This window comes from Chiloscyllium plagiosum, chromosome 9, assembly GCF_004010195.1.
Source record: "Chiloscyllium plagiosum isolate BGI_BamShark_2017 chromosome 9, ASM401019v2, whole genome shotgun sequence".
In the NCBI taxonomy this organism is placed as follows: domain Eukaryota; kingdom Metazoa; phylum Chordata; class Chondrichthyes; order Orectolobiformes; family Hemiscylliidae; genus Chiloscyllium; species Chiloscyllium plagiosum.
Genome location: NC_057718.1, coordinates 80,747,355 through 80,770,944, shown reverse-complemented (window position 1 = coordinate 80,770,944; position 23,590 = coordinate 80,747,355). Strand labels below are relative to the sequence as shown.

General features: G+C 40.8%; 1 protein-coding gene across 1 annotated transcript in view; it reads right to left on the bottom strand.

The window, feature by feature from the left end:
• Nucleotides 1-23,590, bottom strand: part of LOC122552978 (parkin coregulated gene protein homolog) — a 374,139-nt gene that overhangs the window by 126,632 nt on the left and 223,917 nt on the right. Inside the window, exon 3 of the mRNA XM_043696320.1 lies at nt 7,485-7,656. Within this exon, the coding sequence (XP_043552255.1) occupies nt 7,485-7,656 (172 nt within the window). The remainder of the gene's footprint in view (nt 1-7,484; nt 7,657-23,590) is intronic.

The window sequence follows — 23,590 nt, the reverse complement described above, 5'->3', positions numbered from 1 at the left end:
ACATCAAATAGAACCTAGATGCTGAGAGTTCTCAACATGAAAATCTGAATAGGTATTTAGTTGAAGTTCTAAATTGGAGAAAGGCCGATTTTGACGGTATTAGGCAAGAACTTTAGAAAGCTGATTGGAGGCAGATGTTCGCAGGTAAAGGGACAGCTGGAAAATGGGAAGCCTTCAGAAATGAGACAACAAGAATCCAGAGAAAGCATATTCCTGTCAGGGTGAAAGGAAAGACTGGTCGGTATCGGAAATGCTAGATGACTAAAAAAATTGAGGGTTTGGTTAAGAAAAAGAAGGAAGCATATGTCAGGTAAAGACAGGATAGATCGAGGGAATCCTTCGAAGCGTATAAAGAAAGTAGGAGTATACTAAAGAGGGAAATCAGGAGGGCAAAACGGGGACATGAGATAGCTTTGGCAAATAGAATTAAGGAGAATCCAAAGGGTTTTTACAAATATATTAAGGACAAAAGGATAACTAGGGAGAGAATAGGGCCTCTCAAAGATTAGCAAGGCGGCCTTTGTGTGGAGCCACAGAAAATGGGGGAGATACTAAATGAATATTTTGCATCAGTATTTACTATGGAAAAGGATATGGAAGATATAGACTGTAGGGAAATAGATGATGACATCTTGAAAAATGTCCAGATTACAGAGGAGGAAGTGCTGGATGTCTTGAAACGGTTAAAGGTGGATAAATCCCCAGGACCTGATCAGGTGTACCCGAGAACTCTGTGGGAAGCTAGAGAAGTGATTGCTGGGCCTCTTGCAGAGATATTTGTATCATCGATAGTCACAGGTGAGCTGCCGTAAGACTGAAGGTTGGCAAACATGGTGCCACTGTCTAAGAAGGGTGGTAAAGACAAGCCAGGGAACTATAGACCAGTGAGCCTGATGTAGATGGTGGGTAAGTTGTTGGAGGGAATCCTGAGGGACAGGATGTACATGTATTTGGAAAGAAAAGGACTGATTAGGGATAGTCAACATGGCTTTGTGCGTGGAAAATCATGTCTCACAAACTTAATTGAGTTTTTTGAAGAAGTAACAAAGAAGATTGATGAGGGCAGAATGGTAGATGTGATCTATATGGACTTCAGAAAGGCATTTGACAAGGTTCCCCATGGGACACTGATGAGCAAGGTTAGATCTCACGGAATAAAGGGAGAACTAGCCATTTGGATACAGAACTGGCTCAAAGGTAGAAGACAGAGGGTGGTGGTGGAGGGTTGTTTTTCAGACTGGAGGCCTGTGACCAGTGGAGTGCCACAAGGATCGGTGCTGGGCCCTCTACTTTTTGTCATTTACATAAATGATTTGGATGCGAGCATAAGAGGTACAGTTAGTAAGTTTGCAGATGACACCAAACTTGGAGGTGTAGTGGACAGCGAAGAGGGTTACCTCAGATTACAACAGGATCTGGACCAGATGGGCCAATGGGCTGAGAAGTGGCAGATGGAGTTTAATTCAGATAAATGCGAGGTGCTGCATTTTGGGAAAGCAAATCTTAGCAGGACTTATACACAGAATGGTAAGGTCCTAGGGAGTGTTGCTGTATAAAGAGACCTTGGAGTACAGGTTCATAGCTCCTTGAAAGTGGAGTCGCAGGTAGATAGGATAGTGAAGAAGGCTTTCCTTTATTGGTCAGAGTATTGAGTTGGTCAGGTGTATTGGCCATGCTAAATTGTCCATAGTGTTAGGTAGATTAGTCAGGGGTAAATGTAGGGGGATCGGTGGGTTACTCTTCGGAGGGTCAGTGTGGACTTGTTGGGCTGAAGGGCCTGTTTCCACACTGTAGGGAGTCTAATCTAAAAAAATATTGCAGCTGTACAAGACATTGGTTAGGCCACTGTTGGAATATGTGCAATTCTGATCTCCTTCCTATCAGAAAGATGTTGTGAAACTTGAAAGGGTTCAAAAAAGGATTTACAAGGAGGTTGCAGGGTTGGAGGATATGAGCTATAGGGAGAGGCTGAACAGGCTGGGGTTGTTTTCCCTGGAGCGTCGGGGGCTGAGGGGTGACCTTGTAGAAGTTTACAAAATTATGAGGCGCATGGATAGGGTAAATAGGCAAAGTCTTTTCCCTGGGGTTGGGGAGTCCAGAACTAGAGGGCATAGGTTTAGGGTGAGAGGGGAAAGATATAAAAGGGACCTAAGGGGCAACATTTTTACGCAGAGGGTGGTATGTGTATGGAATGAGCTGCCACAGAATGTTGTGGAGTTTGGTACAATTGCAACATTTAAAAGGCATTTAGATGGGTATATAAATAGGATGGGTTTGGAGGGATATGGGCCGGGTGCTGGTAGGTGGAACTAGATTGGGTTGGGATATTTGGTCGGCATGGACGGGTTGGACCGAAGGGTCTCTTTCCATGCTGTACATCTCTATGACTCTATGGTCATTCCAGCTTGTCACTTGCTCCTCCAGATTGCCATCTTTGACACTTGGTACCAACATGTAGGCTATAAGCAGGGAAACAGACCCTTTGGTCCAACTGGTTCATGCCAATCAGGTTCCCTAAACTGAACTAGTCATATTTACCTGTATCTCGCCTCCAGCATTCCAAAATCTTTCCTCTGCATGTTCCTGTCCAAATGTCTTTTAAATGTTGTAATTGTACCTTGTCTATACCACATCTTAGGACATACTCCCCGGATTGTGCTCACATGCACCCCATGTCCAAGGATGTTAGTATCTAACACATGCCAGTCTTTCTTCACCACCATGGCACATCGCTGATCGACTTACTGCATCCTTCTGCATTGTAATGCAGCATTTTAGGCTACACACCAGCACCTCCCACTGGAATATTGTTGCAAGGATACTTTGCACACAGGGAGCATCATCCAGCTCATGGTCCAGGCTCCATCTCAGGATTGCTCACATGTTCTCTGATTACTCACTTTCTTATTGTCCATCTTGCCTTTGCTCTGGGCAACTAGGAAGGGATTTACGTATTGAAATGCACCTATATTGAGAGGTGAAGGCTGGACCTCACTGTCCAAGGAGCAGCCACTATGCCTTCCTTCATTCAGTAAATCACAAGTATGCAACGGAAGTGATGTGACCATACCGGGGGGTAAGCTTTGCACTGTGAGGAAGGGGGCTGCAATATGAACCTCTTCAAAAGGCAACTGCATTGGTCACACACCCATATACTGAAGGTGAAAAGACCCATGAAGACTGCAATCCTTGTGACCCTGAGGCATGATCCCACTGTTTGCACTCCAACTATTACTCCAAGCAAGCCTGAGCATCTCATGCAGTATAATCATAATCTAGTTAACCGAAGTTAGCAGGCTTCATGAATGGGAAATCATGTCTGATTAATTTATTACAGTTTTGTGAGGAAGTCTCCAACAGAGTGGAAAGAAGGAAAACGTGTGTTGTATTTGGACAGTGAGGAGATTCTCGACAAGGAACCTCAGAAAAGGTTAAGTCGTAAGATAAGAGCCCACAGTATTGGAGATATTATATTGTCATGGATAGAGAATTAGGTAAAGAGCTGGATAATGGGCAGGAAATAGCGAGTACGGATAAGAGGTTCTTTTACACGTCGACAACCCATGACTAGTGGGTTTCCATAGGAATCAATGTTGGGCTCACACTGGTTATAATATTACTGCAGCCAAATTTGCAGATGACACAAAATAGGCGGAAAGGCTGGTCATGAAAGTTTACAGAGAGATATCGATAGGTTAAATAAGTGAGCAAAAAGTTGGCAAATAGGGTACAATATGGGAAAATGTGAAGTTCATTTTGGAAGGGAGAATAAAAGAACAGAACACTAATTAACTGGAGTAAAACTGAAGAAAGTCACAACACAAAGGGATTTGGGGTACCTGTGCATGAAAAATAGAAAGCTAGATCACAGGTGCAGCAGGTAATCAGGAAGACTAATCGAATGTTGGCCCTTATTTGAAGAGGGTTGGAGTGTAAGAGTATGGAAGTCTTACTGCAATTGTATAAGGTGTTGGTGAGACCAAATCTGGAGTACTGTGAGCAGGAAAAATATAACTTTTTTTGAAGGCAGTTCAGAGAAGGTTCACTAGGATGATCTCTGGTCTGCAGGGATTGTCTTCTGAGCAGAATGAGAGGTAATCTCATTGAAACATAAAGGATTATTAGGGGGCTTGAGAGGGTAAATGCTGAGAGAACTTTTCTTCTCATGGGAGGTCTAGGACTGGACGACACAGACTCAGAATAAAGAGGCACCAATTTAAGACTGAGATGAGGAGGAATTTCTTCTCTCAGAGGGTTGTGAGTCTTTGAAACTCTTTTCCATAGAGTGCTGTGGGGGTAGAGTCCTTGTGTATATTTAAGGCTGGGATTGTTAGATTCTTGCTCAATAGGGGAATCAAGGGTTACGGGGCAAGGGCAGGACAGTGGATGTGAATAATGTCTGATCAACCATAATCCTATTGAATGGTGAGTCAAATGACCCACTCCTGTTCCTGTTGCTATGGTCTTTAATGATTGATCTCCACTAACTCCTTGGTTGTAATAACAATGTCTGTGCACCGAGGGAGATGGAGCATTGTTGCCAAAGCTACAGCTTCCTGCGATTTACCAATTGCCTGTACATGATGCAGCCACTACTCATCTTAGGCCTGATCCAGGGAGCATTGTGTACCTGCAATGTTGCATTTGCATTTAGACAGATATTCTCACACACAGAGATAATGGTGAAAACAGAACGTTTCTATACAAAACTGAGAACGTAAAGTGTCACTCATGCCACCAATATGCCCTCAGAAGCTTGTCTTCATTCTTTCTCTGTCAGTTTGTCTCAATGCAAATTCCACTGAACAGATAAGTGGAGGGTGCCTATCCTACAGTGAAGCCCATTGCCATTGGAAGTCTGGGTGGGATGTTTGTGTTTAGAGGGCCCAGCCAAATTGTATGTGTCCTTGTCAGAGACAGGGCTGATGGTGACAGGCAGACTGGAGGTGGAAGGCCCGGCCATCTTGCAGTGGCCTGACAGCAGACCTGGTGCCTGTTGGTAGCCTCTCTGTGGCTGGGTGCATTCTGGTTCCCTTGTGAAGGTGTACCTTAACTGAAGTCAAGGTCCCTCTTCTTCCTGTCACCTTGCCATTGTTTTGAAGAATCAATGGCACGGGTGATGAATTGCAGGTCTGTGTGCTTATCCCACAGACTCTGAAAATACTTGACCTGGCTGCTAGTAATTGCATGCTAGAGATAGCAGGGTCTTCTCCAGCGGGGTCCAATATCCTCCTCTTATAGTGAATGAGGAGTTGAAGGCTATCGTCCATTTTGGCCTTTTCAGGGTTGTTATAGGTTGTTTACTCTTGGAATGAAAAGGGGTGGGGTGGGGTGGGGTGGAGTGCGTTGCTGGTGTGCTGAATCGTGTGAGATGAAAGAGCTGGTATGACTGTTAATGCTGGTGCAGGTGAGGTAGATTGTTAAAGCATCCCGAGTGAGTGAATAGGATTAGTAGGGGGTTTTGGTGGGTAGGAAGGAATACGCAACACACAGTGGTGAGAGTGATAGAGCCATGAGCCTTGTGGGAGGTGGGTGCAGTAGAGTGAGTGTGAGTTTGCAGATGGGAGAATGTTATTCAACTTCATCCTGTATTGCTGGGTGTTTCCTAGAACCATGGAGACCACAATGACCTTGGTGGTGACCTCCATGGCAGGTGGTGTAGTGACCTTTAGTCATTCATGGGAAAGAGGTCAGCCCGCCTCTGCATCATGACATCCTCCAGGTCCCTATCTGAGAAGAAGGCTGCCAATTTGTCATTATCTGCCATGTCCAAGACTAATGTGTCCCTTTGTGTAGAGTGGCTCTGGATGCCAGCACTTATAGAGTCATAGAGATTACAGCACGGAAACAGACCCTTCGGTCCAACCCGTCCATGCCGACCAGATATCCCAACCCAATCTAGTCCCACCTGCTAGCACCCGGCCCATATCCCTCCAAACCCTTCCTATTCATATACCCATCCAAATGCCTCTTAAATGTTGTAATTATACCAGCCTCCACCACTTCCTCTGGCAGCTCATTCCATACATGCACCACACTTTGTGTGAAAAAGTTGCCCTGTAGGTCTTTTTTATATCTTTCCCCTCTCACCCTAAACCTATGGAAATCTAGTTCTGGACTCCCCAACCCCAAGGAAAAGACTTTGCCTATTTATCCTATCCATGCCCCTCATAATTTTGTAAACCTCTACAAGGTCACCCCTCAGCCTCCGACACTCTAGGGAAAACAGCCCCAGCCTGGTCAGCCTCTCCCTATAGCTCAAATCCTCCAACCTTGGCAACATCCTTGTAAATCTTTTTTTGAACCCTTTCAAGTTTCACAACATCTTTCTGATAGGAAGGAGACCAGAATTGCACATATTCCAACAGTGGCCTAACCAATGTCCTGTACAGCCGCAACATGACCTCCCAACTCCTGTACTCAATACTCTGACCAATAAGGGAAAGCATACCAAACGCCTTCTTCACTATTCTATCTACCTGCAACTCCACTTTCAAGGCGCTATGAACCTGCACTCCAAGGTCTCTTTGTTCAGCAACACTCCCTAGGACCTTACCATTAAGTGTATAAGTCCTGCTAAGATTTGCTTTCCCAAAATGCAGCACCTTGCATTTATCTGAATTGAACTCCATCTGCCACTTCTCAGCCCATTGACCCATCTGGTCAAGATTTTGTTGTAATCTGAGGTAATCCTCTTTGTTGTCCACTACACCTCCAATTTTGGTGTCATCTGCAAAGTTACTAACTGTACCTCCTATGCTCACATCCAAATCAACTAGACATGTCAGAGTATTTTAAAAATGGCACTGAAGCAAGGTACATCAGTATATCCTGGGATATGCAACGTAATGAATACTTCCAACTACAATTAGTGGGAGAGTTGGACTCACATTGGATGAGATGGATATCATAAGGGTGTGATTAGTTACTAAAGAGATATTATTGGGATGAAAATGTCAAAAAACTTGCTAGGCCTCATGAGGAGAACACCTCCATGAAACTCATAGAAAATTACATTTAACTGAAACATCATATGATTTAGCCCTCTGCCGTTCCAATATTCAGAGTGGCATAATTAATGTGCAAGTTAATCCTGGTTGCTCTTGCATACCATCTAGTGGGCAGTAACATTGGGGAATTGGAGGCAGTCAGGGTCATACCTTTTCAGTTTGGGAAGTGTATAAATTTGGGAATAAATTGAAAGAAATAAACAAGTACGATCAGAGCTGTATTTTTAACTGCAGTTATTAAATCTGTGTCCAAATGTAAATTCAGTATAATATATTGGATCTTGACACGAAAAGTTTTGATTTTTTGGAAGAATACTATTTTAAAACTTTCATTCATACTGGCATAACTAGCTCAAATGATCAGTACCCACATGCTGCACCAAGCAGCCTTTTCTCTAATTTTTGACGATCCATAAAACGATACTGTGCCATTAACAAGAGGGAAATGTAAAATTCTAAAATTCAAAACCTTACTTTTTATTGGGATGATTAGCTGAGGGATAACTGGAAGAATCTTCATGCCACCATGTTCTAGCATGTCATGTATCCCCTGCCGTGCAAAGAAGTCATATGGGTGTGCTGTATCACAGAGACCATCAAAGAACAGAGGCAGATAATGATGATAGTCTAATTTCTCAATCTCCACCTGAAAGAAAACAATGAAACCTTAAATATGTTTTTTATAACAATAAATAAGACTGATAAAACTTTTAATTTCAGGAACTGTTTTTGTTCCAGTACTGCTTTTGTTCCAGTACATTTGTTCCAGTACTGCTTTAAAACAAAACTAAGTGGTGAGTGGAATTTAATGATCTTGTTCAGCAAGTTCTAGTTAGTGGGAATTGCTGTTTTATTGGATGAAAGGGCATAAGGTGGAGATCAAGTCGAGCAAAATGAGATCTCCAACTTAAAGGTCACTTCAAGACTTCATTCCATGATTATATCATTCAGCAGCAGTGGCAGGGGACATCATCTGAACAAGCTATCCAGCAAACGCTGTCAGATTTTCTAGCATTTAATCAGGGGTACCTCATTTATGAGTACTCTATATAAAATCATGAGATCAATAAAACTGCTGTCATGAAGGCCACCTCAGGCAGGACGCAACCCCTGTTCTTGTCTTCAGTGTCATCTCCCAACCATGATCCTCATCCTGCCAAAACGTGGAATCCATTGTTCAGCCTTACTGAAAGACCCAGCGTAGTATTGGCAGTCGCCACTGCTTCCAGTGGTGATGAGAATATGTGAAATAAGAGAAGTAGACTATTTTGGCTCCTCAAGCCTGCCCCACCATTCAGTAAGATCATGGCTGATCTGTTTGTATTTTGAATTCTACATTACTGTCCACTCTTGATAACCAGTGATTCCCTGCTGAACAAAAATCTATCACTTTCTGAGCCAGAGAGTTCCAAAGTTGTATAACCCTCTGAAAGAAAAAAAAATCTTCCATCTCTGTCCTGAAAGTGAAACCCCTAATTTTAAAACTGTGTCTCCAAGCTTTGGACTGATGCACAAGAGAAAACATTCTTTCCACTTCCATCTTGTGAAGATCATTCAGAATCTTACCTACTTCAATCAAGTTATCCCTCACTTTTTTAAACTCCAATGGAAACAAGCCTAGCTTTTCCAATTTATCCTCATATGACAACCCATTCATTCCAGACTGTAGTCTGGTAAACCTTCTCTGAACCGACTCTAATGCATTTACATCCTTCCTTAAATAAATGGACTAAACTTCCAGTACAGTGTTCATCTGTACTGGAAGGCTGCCAATTGGCCAGTAGCCCTTAGGAGTGGTATTTCCTTATGCCTAATTGGATAAAAGGCCTAACACTGCCAGGTAAATAATTGTCCAATACCGGCATCTCCGAATCATGAGGTAAATAATTGATTGGAATGCTTTCCAGAGAACTGGACTCCGACTGGTTCTCCAACATTGAATGAGACCCTGCATTAAATCCTGGCTGATGTTATAGTTTCAATGGAAATCTCTAATTATTAACCTTTTGCTAAACTGCTCAACCAACAGACTTGCTATTGGCTAATTGTTACACAGTGACACATCTATTAACAAAGAGTCATTGCTGATACATTTTGAACCTGAATTTAAAACACTGAATATTGCTATGAAGTGGAACATTAGAACAAGAGTAGGCTATTCAGCCTCGCAAACCTCTTTCATCATTCAATTTGGTCAAAGTTCGTTGACATCAAGCTCTAATTTACTCAACTTATTTAAGTTTTGCCCATTTGTTCTGATTCACCAGAAAAGGAATTTCATTTTCTACTTTATCAAATCCCTTGATAACTTGAAACACCATAGTTAAATCATCCCTCAATTTCCTATAATAAAGGGGATGCAAGCCACATTCTTGCAATCTGTTCACATAATTTCACCTCTTACGCCTCTTAACCTCTTATTTTTGTTCAAACTCCCACAAAAACAATAATATTCTTTCTAAGGTGTTGTACCCAACATTGAATACCTGGAGCAAAAACAGAAATTGCTGGAGAAACTCATCAGGTCTGGTATCATCAGCCAAGAGAATCTGAAGAATCTTAAGAAGTATTACTGGACTCAAAACGTTAACTCTGCTGTCTCTCTACAGATACTGCTAGACCTGCTGAGTTTATCCAGAAATTTCTGTTTTTATTTCAGATCTCCACCAACCACACCTCTTTGTTTTATTTTACTTTGTTTTATACATGGAGCACAGAATATCTTTGATTTATCTTTGGTTTAAAGACCAATGCTCATGTAGATTTAGTGATTATATTTTGTAGCTGTGCGATAGCTCTAAATGATGTTTGTATGTCCCGATTCAGATTCTTTTGCTTTTCCACAATTTGTAATCTTTCACATTTAACAGAAATATTTTGTTGTGAACTCTTCCCTATATTGAACTTTTCTACCATGGTCTTATCTATTTATTTATATGCATCCATATTTTACCTTGCCATTCTCTTTCTCAAATATATTCATAAAAACTTTCAATATCGTATGTGATGACTTTTCCAGTATGTTTATATTCTTTATTCATGCTTATTATTTTCTTTGTTTGAACATGTTGCTACCTCAAACTACTGAATTCATATCTGTCTTTTTATGATATTTAGTAATTTGGTGCACTTGAGTTTGAAAGATTGTAGAGATACCTCAATTTTTTTTTGTTAAAGGCAAATGAAAAGAGATGTTGGAACTTTTTAACAAGCCATTTCTTTGAAAGCACATGACTACAGATAGCTGCTGGTCCTGGTTGGTTGAACTCGACTTCAGGGAAAATACCTGACTATTTTTATTATTTGATTTATGGCATTCTGTTTGAACATTATTTTGCAGATTTGGAGATGGCTTTGCATTTTCAGTTTAGAAAGATTGCTGAAAGCCAGGCGTACTGGTGGCGACCGGACCTCCCAGTCACCGCCCATTTTAATTCTCCTTCCCACTCCCTTTCTGACATGACCATCCTTGACCTCTTCCATTGCCACAACACACCAAACCGCAACTTGGAGGAAAAACACCTCATCTTCTGTCTGGGCAGGCTACAGCCTGGAGGACTCAATATTGAGTTCTCCAATTTCAAATAATCTCCCTCCCATTTCTCAACTCCCTTCACAGCCCCTCCCCCTCCCCCTCCCCCACCTTTCCACTCCTCCCAGCTACCTATTGAAGTCATTCCTCCTATTGACCAACCAGGTCGTACCCTCTACCTGTCTTCACCTAGCCCCACCACCACCCTGTCCCAGCAAGCCTTTTTACCTGCAGCTCTCCTTACACCCATCCCCAGTTCTGAAGAAGGGTTACTTCTGAAACGTCAACTTCTGCACCTCGTGATGCTGCCTGGCTTGCTGTGTTCTTCCAGCCTCCTGATTATCTATCTTGGATTCCATTATCTGCAGTTATTTTTGTCTTGAAAGAAGGAAGCTTCTCATTTCAGCTCAGATAAAAACAACATAAAACTGCAGCTGCTGGAAATTGAGAATAAAAATAGAAAAAGCTAGAGAAACTCAACAGGTATGGCAATATGAAGTGAGAAACAGAGTTAACCTTTCAACTTCAAGAACCGAAAAGAATGATGAGATTCAAAATATTAATTGTTTCTTTCTCCCAGATGCAGCCAGAGTTTATCCAGCATTTTCTGTTTTTATTTCCTATTTCAGGTCTACAGTTCTGGAAAAACCTTTGCTGTGAAACCAATCTGAAACCTTATTGTCTTTGAGAAGAGTGTCAATTCTGTTTTTCCTGTTAAGCTGCATGTGCAAAGAGCTCAGAGCGATCTATATATATTTATAGACACCTATTTAAAGATGTCAGAACATTGGACTAATTGCCATATAAACATTTCAAATCTTATTCTTTTTGTCTTCAAGAACAAAGACTAATTGCCCAAAAGTGTTTTTTAACTCAAAGTGAATTCTTGTATAGAGAAAGATCCATTTTTTTCCTTTCAACTAGTGCGTGTGTATTTGGGTTATTAAGATGGGTAACCATTTATTATCATATTACAAACTTAGTGTGTTGATCAGTTTTGCATGATCATTCAGTAAACCTTGTCTTACAATAAATCCTTAATTTTGTGTTATTAAAGAAATGTGTGATGGATCTTATTCTTTTAAGTCTAATAAAAAGAAAGCACATAATTGGTCATATCAGGAACCAGGTGAAACAATTACATTCATTTTGAGGCCCAATGAATAGTGGAACTGGAGGAAGACAGTGCTCTCCTCCCATCCCAGTCAGAACAAACTTGATACTACCTCTTTCCCCATTTATTGAGCATTATTGTTCAAATACACAAGTGGAAACTTTGCCTTTTAGTCACTGTGCCATTTCAGTATTTTATCAAATACCTCTTTGAATGCATTCCAGTGTTGTTTTGAAAGCACCACAATAACAATGGCATTCAATTCATTAAGGTTTGATTTCCATCTTTTTGAAGGTTGTTTTAATGAAATTTAAAACCTTGGTTGTGACTATTACTTCTTCTGCTCAGATCTACCACCAATAAGGGGCAACTTTTTCACGCAGAGGGTGGTACATGTATGGAATGAGCTGCCAGAGGAAGTGGTGGAGGCTGGTACAATTGCAACATTTAAGAGGCATTTGGATGGGTATATGAATAGGAAGGGTTTGGAGGGATATGGGCTGGGTGCTGACAGGTGGGACTAGATTGAGTTGGGATATCCGGTCAGCATGGATGGGTTGGACCGAAGGGTCTGTTTCCATGCTATACAGCTCTATGACTCGATATTATAATCACTGTTTGTAGCTAGATTGTTACATGATTCTAGTTCTTTCCTCATCAATAATCTTTGACATTATGGGTTCAAATTTAATGTATATATTTGCACCATTTCATGAGACCCATGATACTTTCATTATGTCCTATGAACTGGTCTATTGAGAAAAAGGTGCATTACCTGCTTACATCAGACGCTGTTATATTGACTAAAGTAACATTGAGATCGCAAATTTAGACAATGAATATACAGAAAACAAGGTATTGTTCACTCAGGCAAAAATAAAGCATCAAGCTGAAAAATGGGCCATACACGAATATTACTTAAGTAGTTATAACACTTGGCCATTTATTTGATTTATTTATTGCCATGTGTATCTTGTTACAAAATACAGTAGAAATTTTTATACTGTACGGTGTCCTGTAGTTTGTCGCAGAAAATAAACCAAAACATAGAATTTAAGGCAGAAAAATGAAGAAATAAAAAAAAGTCCAATTTTACAGTCCTTCTTGTCAAATACTCCATCATGTGCCATGGGGCTGGTGAAGAAGGGCTTATGCCCGAAACGTCGATTCTCCTGTTCCCTGGATGCTGCCTGACCTGCTGCGCTTTTCCAGCAACCCATTTTCAGCTCTGATCTCCAGCATCTGCAGACCTCACTTTCTCCCCATGGGGCTGGTGGCCAGGCACAAGTCCCCTTCGCCATGCCATTGCCACCACAACAAAAGTTGCAATTTTTCAGTGCCATCTTGCCTCCACTGACGCCCTCACTACGATGAATCCTTGCTTGACCTTGCCAATGCACATGCCACTGGGTACTGTCCAGATTTGAGTTCACTGATGCCATGAGTTCACTTTGGGCCCACCTCGCCAATGCAGCCGTTGCTGATATAACTGACTCTAGTACTAGGCCCAAATTCACCTCTACCAGCACCTCCATGAAGCAGACACCACCAGGAACCCAAAGCCACACCAATGAGTCCACACTGCTAGGCTCACTTGCTGCTGCTGATGCAATTGCCGTAACTGAGCACTTCACCAAGAGGTTAGTAAAATAAATTAGAAGAGAAAAAAAAGAGAGCAGAGAGAAAAAAAGGAAGAAACAAGAAGACAAGTGGATAGAGTGGATGATCCCACCTTCAGAAGCCCTACTTCATCCCCATCTTACTGGAAGTAAAATGTGTATTTTCTAATTTTAATCTTGTAACCATTCCCCATTATGAAGTACCTCAGAGGTGTCTTGATTTGTCAGAGTATTATTGCATCTTCACAGGGGAGGCAGAGGAGTAAGTGACCTGTCCATGTAAAAGGCAGCAATAGTGCAGAAGTGCCAGTATGTCTCAGTCTGCAGGATGACAGGAGAAAGGTACAGAGGCTGTGGAGAGGGTAAGTACGATGTCATACCCTCGCCAGTTGGAAATATTTTAAAATCAATGTGCTTAGAGATATTATTCCAGACCTCTGGAACAGGTAGCACTTTAACTTAGGCCTTCCAGCTCAAAGGTATAGGCATTACCATTGCACCACAAGAGCCCTCTCTGCAAGTTGGAACCTGATTCCAAGATGCTCTTTAATAATATTGCAAGTTTTGGGTGTGTGAAAGCAGTAACTCAGAAGGTGAAGGTTGGTGTGACTGAAGAGGGGAAAGAAGACGTCAATGGCCATGCCAACATCATGTCACATAGAAGGATGAATGACTTGCAGGAAGTTGCTAAAGGCATAGGTAGGGACATAGCATCATCTTTAGTGTTCTCGGCAACATGTGATATAACGAACCCTGTTGTATGTAGCCCATGTTAAGGACAAGAATTCCTCCCTCGTTCCTTTATTCCTCTACCAGTCCTTCTCTCTGCTGTTCTATTATGTATCATTTTGCTTGAGGTTCTCATGGTTCCCAATGAAAACAAGGCTACTATCCTCTTCCCCACCTGTATCACTAATGCCTCCAAATTCACATCCGACACTCTAAAATCATGGGTTTACTCTGCAATAATTCATATTGCAATGATAGTTTTGAGTTGCTTCATTCAGTCTAATTTTGAAAGAATTTGATTCAAATTCAATTAGCACAGTCAGGTCATGAATGATGGCCCCTGTGCCCAAGCACCAGACTTTCTCACATTTTAACCCATTGTCCACTGTACATTCTAGAAATTAATCGCCTTCATTACTTGAGTTGTTTAACTTCTCCAATCTATGTGAAAATTAAAATCTCCAATAATAGTTGCTTTGTTTCTGATACATGCTTCTATGATGTCTAGTTTATACATTTACCCACTAGTTCATTGAATGAGTGACTGGAGGTCTGTTGAAAACATCAAACATTGTCTTAACTTATTTTTGCTGTTCTCTTGTTCTTCCACTTCCAAAGATTATTCATACTTACTGAAGTTCTTTCTCTTCACTGTTGTGGTTATATTTGTAATCAAAATTGCCACACTTTCTTCATTCCCACCTTCACAGTATATTCTCGTGATCCTACAACCAGGAATATTTTGCCACCATTCTTTCCCAGCTTTTAGCAACATGTTACATCTTTTAAGTTGAGTTTGCGCTTCCAATGCATTTTTTTTCTGATGCTACATGCATTCATACATGAAACTCTTTTTCTATTTATTGTACATTAGCTATTTTCTGGTTCCTGAATAATGAATGTCGGTTATCAGATGAATACAATTTTTTTTGGTACTTCTAACGTATTTAATTGAATTAACATTTTCTTCTCTTTTTTTTATTTTCAACGTATTTACTGTTTTTCATATATTGAAAGTTGCTAATTATGTTTCATTTATTAATTTTTATTTTAAAAATTTCAATAATTCTTTAACTTACCATTGTTAAGATTAAAGAATATAAGCTTTCCACTTCCTTCACTTTCCATAGCTTATTTGTGTTTTAAAAGTACTAACTTCGTTCCCAGCTTACTTTGCTAGCAGCTCAGTCTGCAGCATTCTTCTCTGTTTGAATTCCATAGAAATTCATTTCACTCGTGGCTTGCCTGAACATTTAGTAGCGTCTGACACTTAAATTACATTCAAAGAAAAAAGTCTTGTTGCCAATCTGCATTTCATAATAAAATGATGCAACACGAATGAAGAAAACATCTGCTCAAGCGTTAGTTTCCTAAGTTGCTAAATCTATTGAGCAGGACAAAATGGAAATGCTGAGACTGAGAAATTCAAGATGGTAGAATGAAGAACAAGAAGCAGACTTGTACCAGTAAATTGGGATATGGTCACAGGAATGTATTGTTGGGGAACATCAGAGATCATGCAGGGATTTGAAGGTGATAATGAGAATCTGAAACTTGAGGGAGGATTCAAATGGGAAAGATGATAATTTGAGCTGGAGAGAAGGATTATAGTCTGGAAAAGTTTGAAGTTACCTACTTTGGTCAGAAAAACAGAAATCAAGATTATTTCTTAAATAATGAGAGATTGGGAAATGTTGATATCCAAAGGAACCGGATGCTCATGGGCCACTGAAAGCCAATATACAAGTGCAGTAAGAAATTAGGAAAGCAAATGATATGTGGTCTTTATTGTAGGCAGAATTAAGTACATGAATAAAGTCTTTATGCAATTGGAAAGAACCTTTGTGACACCACATCTGGAGTACTGTGTATAATTCTGGTCTCAATACCCAAGCATAAATAGTTATCAGAGAGGGAGTACAATGAAAAGTTCAACACACCAGTTCCTGGCTGTTGTAGAAGGAGAGATTAAGAAGACTGGGCCTGTATACTATAACATTTAGAAAAATGAGAGGTAGTCTCATTAAAACCTACAAAATTCTTACAGGGGCAGATGGAGGAGAGATGTTTCCCCTGGCTGGGGTGACGCTGTCTAGAATCGGGGACACAGTTTCAGAATAAAGGCCAGAAAAAAATTTGGGATTAGGATGAGGAGGGTTTTCATTGTTTCGAGGATGGGGAATCTTTGGATTTCTCTACTCCAGAGGCTGTGGAGGGTCAGTCATTGTGCATGTTAAAGAGAGAGATAGATTTCTCAATATTCAAGGCATCAAAAGATACAGGGTAAGTGCAGGAAAATGGTGAAGCGGTAGAATGTTTCAAGTGATGCAACTATGCCAGTTCCCTTCAGTTCTGTGCTGTTTTCTGATTTTATGTGTCAATATTTCCCGTATGAGAAGAATGTCAATGATTGTATTACAATCTTTCTCAGATGATTTGCTTCACATAGCTGAATAGCTTGAACTATGCGGAAGCAGACAAAAGTGAGTATGAAGCTAGCAGCATTGGCATATGTATGAAAGTGATGTATAGCATATGAATTTTAGACTTGAGTACTGATTCTGATAGGTGAGTGATGGAAGCGTCGTGCATTGAGCAAAGAGGGAGGTTAGTGGAGTGATGATAATGATGATGGATTCACTGGCCTTGACTAACCATGCAACATCATTAAATTGCTGCCAGATTTCAGGAAATCATCTAGAATTAATCTTCCTGGTTATCTTTTCCCATTTCTCACTGAGTGTATGCACATGGCCCCCTGGCTACTTCTTCATATCTCACTTTGTGCATTATGACCACCCTTGCAGTAACAGAAATCTTTGGACCTCTGTCTTTGCTTTGTTACTCTCTTTGGTGTTTTTGTAGCCATTTTCTCTACAGGCTGTCATTCGCAGCTTCTGTGTGAAGAGTGCAATCACCATTTAACAGGGAAGGCTAGCTTTTGCATGGGGGTGGGGGCGACATTCTGAAATCACCATATGGTAAGATATCTTGAGAGACAGCGAGTCAGTAGTAGGACTTGCACTCAGCCGCACACTATGCTAAAATGATTAAAATTAAAAGACATTTACATGTTTTCTGCCTCAACAGAACTGGGCACTAGTTAACTGTAATCTCAAGCTTTGTGAGGGCACGTGATGAGACTTGCTAGAATACATAAGCAGCAGATGGGCTGAAGAAGAGATGGAGGATAAAATAATGGTGCAAAAATAGAAGTAGGCAGTCTTTATAATGCTGAAACTCAATTCAGGATCAAATAGGGCATTGATGTTATACACAAATTTATTCATCTTGAGAGAGTAAAAAGCAAGGCAGATAGAATTGGTGACATGGGCACAAAGTATACGGTTATTGCTGAAGATGGTGGCTTCAATCCACAAATAACTGGAGGAGATGACATCTTACCCAAGCCTACAGAGACAGATAAGTGGTCAACACTCAGGTGCACACATAGCAGCTAATTGCATGTCAGTGTATAATATCATGCATTCTGGGTAATCAAAGATAGAGAGTGGGAAAAATTTCTGGCTGGAACAGGTTGCTCCTTTTTTTGAAGTATTTTAGGTGTTGGAGGTGATTTCCTCGAATTCCAGGAGCAGCAGTTACTGTTTTATATGCTGTTGCATTGCTTTGAAACTGGAGAAAAAAAAAGTCAAAATAACAGCACTTTTAAAAAGGAGAGGAACAGACAAAGGCAGCACATGGTGAGGTCAGTGCAGGAGAGAGAGAGAGAGAGAGAGAGAGAGAGAGAGAGAGAGAAAGAAATCCACACTGCTAACTGACACAGCAGTGAACCTGCATAGTTACTGCCTTTGCTGTTTGAATTCATGTATCACTGGATATCTGAGTGCATCTGGAAAAATCAACAAACAATGACATTCACAACAAATCTTGGAGGAACCTGTTTAAGAGAGGTCGCAACACAGAAACAGATAAGTAAATATTTTAAGTGTGGCCTTACAGTAAGTCTACAGTAGTCAGTAGAGTGGATTCTTTCTTGATCATATGTTATGTTGAGATATGTCTCTTGATTAAACTTAAAAATATAAGCCATAAGTATTAATTTAACCAGGAACAGTGTTTTGTAGAGGAATATAACAGTGCTATTTTCTGGGTCTGCAGATTGAAAGAAGCAAAAATGGCCTTTTAGTAGAGTGATATGTTTTCTTGTCAGATGTGGGAGTTTAGGGAGAGTTTAAGCGTTACTGAGGATTCTATTTGCAATAAATGCCGTTGGCTGCGAATCCTATCAAATTGAATGGATCAATTGGAGAGACAGTTAGAGGCAATGAGGAATTTATAGGAGCAAGGGGATGTGATAGATGGCAGTTATAGGAAGCGGGAAAAGTTGCAGGTACAGTCACATAGATAGATTAACTCCAGGAAAGGTAAGAGAGGTAGGCAGGTAGTGCAGGAGTCCTCTATGGCTATCCCCATGTCAAACAAGTATACGGTTTTGAAAAATTAGGGGGTCATGGACTCTCAGGGGAATGCAGCATGAACAGCCAAGTTTCTGGTATTGAGACTAGCTCTAATGCAATGAGGGGTATGTCAGGTTCCAAGAGATCAATTGTGTTAGGGGACTCTCTAGTGCAAGGTACAGAAAGACTTTTCTGTGACCAGCAGCAAAACGTCAGAATGGTGCCAGGATCAAGGACCTCTCAGAGAGGGTGCAGAATGTTCTCAGGGGGTAGAGGGGTCAGCAGGAGGTCATTGTACACATTGGAACCAATGACATAGGAAGGGAAAAGGTTGAGATTCTGAAAGGAGACTACTGAGGGTAAAGCAGGAATTTAAAAAGGAGAGCCTCGAGAGTAGAAATATCTGGATTACTCCTAGTGCTACGAGCTAGGGAGGGCAGGAATAGGATGAATGCATGGCTGAGGAGCTGGTGTATTGGAGAAGGATTCACATTTTTGGATCATTGGAATCTCTTTTGGGATAGAAGTGACCTGTACTAGAAGGACGGAGTGCACCTGAATTGGAAAGGGACAAATATACTGGCAGGGAGATTTGTTAGAGGTCCTCAGGAGGATTTAAGCTGGTAAAGTGGGAAGGTGGGACCCAGAGAGTTGGTGAGGAAAGAGATCAATCTGAGACAGGTACAGTTGAGAACTGGTACAGGTGAGTCAAACAGTCAGGGCAGGTAGGGACAAAGCAGAGAACAAGGTAGGACTGATAAATTAAACTCATTTATTTCAATGCAAGAGGCAAGAGGGAAGGCAGATGAACTCATGACACAGTTAGGAACATGGACTGGGATATCATAGCAATTACAGAAACATGGCTCAGGGATGGACAGGACTGACAGCTTAATGTTCCAGGATACAAATGTTATGGGAAGGATAGAAAGGGAGGCAAGAGAGGAGGGGTAGTGGCGTTTTTGATAAGGGATAGCATTACAGCTGTACTGAGGCAGGATATTCCCAGAAATACATCCAGGGAAGTTATTTGGGTGGATCTGAGAAATAAGAAAGGGTGATCATCTTATTGGGATTGTATTATAGATCCCCTAATAGTCAGAGGGAAATTGAGAAACAAATTTGTAAGGAGATTTCAGTTATGGTTGGGGATTTTAACTTTCCAAACATAAACTGGGACTGCCATAGTGTTAAGGGTTTAGATGGAGAGGAATTTGTCAAGTGTGTACAAGAAAATTTTCTGATTCAGTTTGTGGATGTATCTACGAGAGAAGGTGCAAAACCTGACCTACTCTTGGGAAATAAGGCAGGGCAGGTGACTGAGGTGTCAGTGAGAGAGCACTTTGGGACCAGCAACCATAATCGTATTCGTTTTAAAATAGTGATGGAAAAGGATAGACCGGATCTAAAATTTGAAGTTCTAAATTTAAGGAAGGCCAATTTTGACGGTATTAGGCAAGAACTTTCAAAAGTTAATTGGGGGCAGATGTTCGCGGTAAAGGGACGGCAGGAAAATGGAAAGTCTTCAGAAATGAGATAACGAGAGTCCAGCGAAAGTGTATTCCTGTAAATTGATCCAGAAAGCATTGCTAGATTAAAACTCAGGTGGGACTAGATTGGGTTGGGATAGCTGGTCGGCATGGATGGGTTGGACCGAATGGTCTGTTTCCATGCAGTACATTTCTATGACTCTATGACTCTAAACGCAGAAAAACCTGCTAGCTGAATGGAAGGTACCAATTTTTTTCAATATAAATGAGCTATGCTGTTCAGGGAATTTGAAGTTTATCCTGAAGTAATTGACATGTAGTAACCAGTAAAAATGCAGATCGTGAGATTGCCAGGCAATAAGGCTATTAGATTTAACTAATTACGGTAATTCCTAGTGAAAACATTGTTCAGCCAGACTGGTATCTATTTCATTATAGTTGTAATTCCCAGAGGTCTGCCTTTGAAATGGTTCCTTCGCTTATAACTTTACAACATAAATTTGGAATTAAATAGTGCCCATTAGCACAGAAGAAATGACAGACAAAATGCAATTATTAAGATACAAATTTTGGCAAAATACTAACCTTTGACACTATCATGGTCTATGTTTTGAAGAAAACAAAAGTACTTGAAGGGAGGAAGGAGAGAGAGTTTTGGGACAGTGACCATGTGGCAAGATCGTTTCCGAAGAATTGAATAAAGGCTTGGAGACTGGCTTTTTATGAAGCAGCTGACAAATATAGTTTCACAGCTGTCAGACAGAGAAATTGCACAAAGACTCTAGAGATTGAGGTTGCACTGAAATAACAAACAAGCAGTGCAGTTTCATCGTTGACATGTGAGGTCTAACATCCAGCCTCATGCACACTTGCAGAGGTATCGGTGATTTTTAAAAGAATCACTGCATGAAACTACAGGAGAAGAGGATGATCTTTGATTTTTGAGCCTGATGAGCTAAGTATTTGATTTTAAGATGTATAAAACTTCTAAACCTTTTCTTCTGTAAATCTATAATATTGAGTAAGGCGAAGGCATTTTTTTGTTTATACTAAGATCTGTCTCTTGATTTACTTTTAATATTAAGTATTGGTATTACATTATCCAAGAGCAGTGTTTTTGACAAGTAAGACTGTGCTAATGCTGTGTTTTTGAGCTAGTTGTGCTGTGTTCCATTTTTAGGTAATTTCTGGGTCTGTAGATTGTTAAAAGGGCCGAAATGACTCTTCGTTGGATAATGTGCTTTTCCTGTCAGATATAGGAGATCAGGGAGAATTTGAATGCTCTGGAAGACAATATCTATAGGAAGTGTGTTTGGTTGTGAATCCTATCAGATTGCATGGATTGGTTCGAGTGGCAGTTAGAGGCAATGAAGAGTTTACAAGGGCTAGGGGGTGTGATAGATGGCAGTTTTCGGAAGGTGGAGAATTTGCAGATACAGTCAGGGAGATGGCTGACTGCTAGTAATAATAGGAGAGGCAGCCAGGTAGTATAGGAGTCTCCTGTGGCTGTCCACATCTGAAACAGATATGCCATTTTGGATACTAGAAGGAGTAATGGCCTCTCAAAGGAACATAGCACTGACAGCCAGGTTTCTGGTACCATGACTGGCTCTACTTTAATAGCAGGTATTTCAGGTTCCAAGCAATTGAGGTGCAGTCTGGGCAAACATAGATGCTTCTGCAGCCGTGAGCAAAACATCGGGATGGTGTGCTGCCTCCTGGTGCCAGCATGTCTCAGTGTAGGTGCAGAATGGTCTGCAAGGGGAAAGTGACCAGCAGGACATTGTTGTGAATGAATGAAGGGCTTACTCCTGAAACATTGGCTCTCCTGTTCCTTGGATGTTGCCTGACCTGCTGTTCTTTTCCAGTGCCAGCCATTTTGACACCAATGGCATAAGCAGGGAAAGGGATGTGGCTCTTGAAAGGAAATTTTCCTGTGCTACTCGTGAAGCTTTACACTAATAAAGGTGGGGTGCAAACGAAAGCTATAGTGAGGAAAGAGAAAAGGCTGAGGCTGGTACAATAGATAAGAGGAGCAAGTCAAATAGCGAAGGCAGACAGGTGCTTGGCAAGAGGCCTGACAGGTAAGGCAGATGACCATAGAGCATGCTTGGGAATATGGGATTGGGATACTATAGCTATTACAGAAACATGGCTCAGGGATGGACAAGACTGGCAGCATAGTGTTCCATGGTACCAATTCATAGGCACTCAAAATAGCCTGTTTGACATCTGCATAATCTCTTGATTTGATCGCAGTGCAAATACCCCATTAGCCCTGCCTACCAGCTTTGTCTGAACGAGCATTATTCACAAGGTGTCTGGCCATTCCATCTGCCTGGCTAATTTTTCAAAGAAATAAAAAAGGCTTCAACAACATCTTTCTCATTGAAATTCGGCAATGTTTTCACATATTTGTATCCATTTCTACCTTTTCCTTTCAACTCCATTCCGGTAACTTGATCATCCTAATTAATTCACAAATTCTGAAGTTCAAATTTTCTCTTTCTTTTTGTTCAGCTAAGAACCTTCTCTCATGTTCTTTTTCTTCTCTTCCTCTTTCTTCTCTCTCTCTTTGCTCAGCTAAGAATCCTTTCTCCCTTTCTGTACTTTCTAACTCAAGTTGCTTCATTTGTAATTGCATTTTAGCCATTTCCAAAGATTCTAACAGCCTTTCCAACACATTTAATTGTTGAGCTATTTCAAAATAACCTCTTCATTTTTGGAGACACAGGCAATTCCAGTTCCAGATTGTCTGCCAATTGCAGTAGCTTTTTCCTGCTCAGCTTATGTAAAATTCCCAAAGTTACTTCCTCCACTCCCAAGAAAACATTTAGTAATTGAAAGTTTTATTTCTCTCACTTTTAATCTAACCAACTACAAGTAGCCAAAATTAAACAGATTTTTCTTACCTAAGTTTTATTTAAAGATCTAGGACACCTAATCGGCAAGTATGTTTAAATTTGCTGGAACCTTTGTACCCCAAACCTGTCCAAGTCTGTCCAGGTCCATTTAAACCTGTCCAAAAGCTGGACGATGAACTCCCAAACTGTTATGATGCGGAGGTCGTATCCCTCTGTTAATTAAAACCAAATACTCCGAAAAGCTTGCCTCGCCTCATAATTTGTTAAAATGTGAGTGAGTGACAGACAACTCCTAATTTCCACTGTTTAAAGAAAAATAACAATTTATTTTCCAAATAGAGCACCAAACAAAACTATTAATAAACTGCACACTCTTTCCTCTAACTGAACACAATGCTATTAACATGCTATTCCAATAACACAATTATTAAACATTACATTAACTTAATCTCAAGTCCACAGACTCTCTGTCTTCTCTGCTGTCTTCAATCTGCTGTCTGCTGAACTCCCTGGGTCTTCTTTATTTTTATTCTGAGTATGTTTTACAGGAAAAAATATCTTTTGATATAGAGTGTGTTCAAATTTCTTTGAGAGCAAGAATTTAGATGGGCAGTTAGCTCTCCAGCTCTGAGGCAGTTGCTCTGACCAATTTTCAAAATGCCTACTTTTTTAATTAACCTACCACCCCACCAATCTCCATGTACAGCGCATCATCCGCCGTCACTTCCGCCACCTCCAAACAGACCCCAGCACCAAGGATATATTTCCCTCCCCTCCCCTATCAGCTTTCCGTAGAGACCACTCCCTCCGC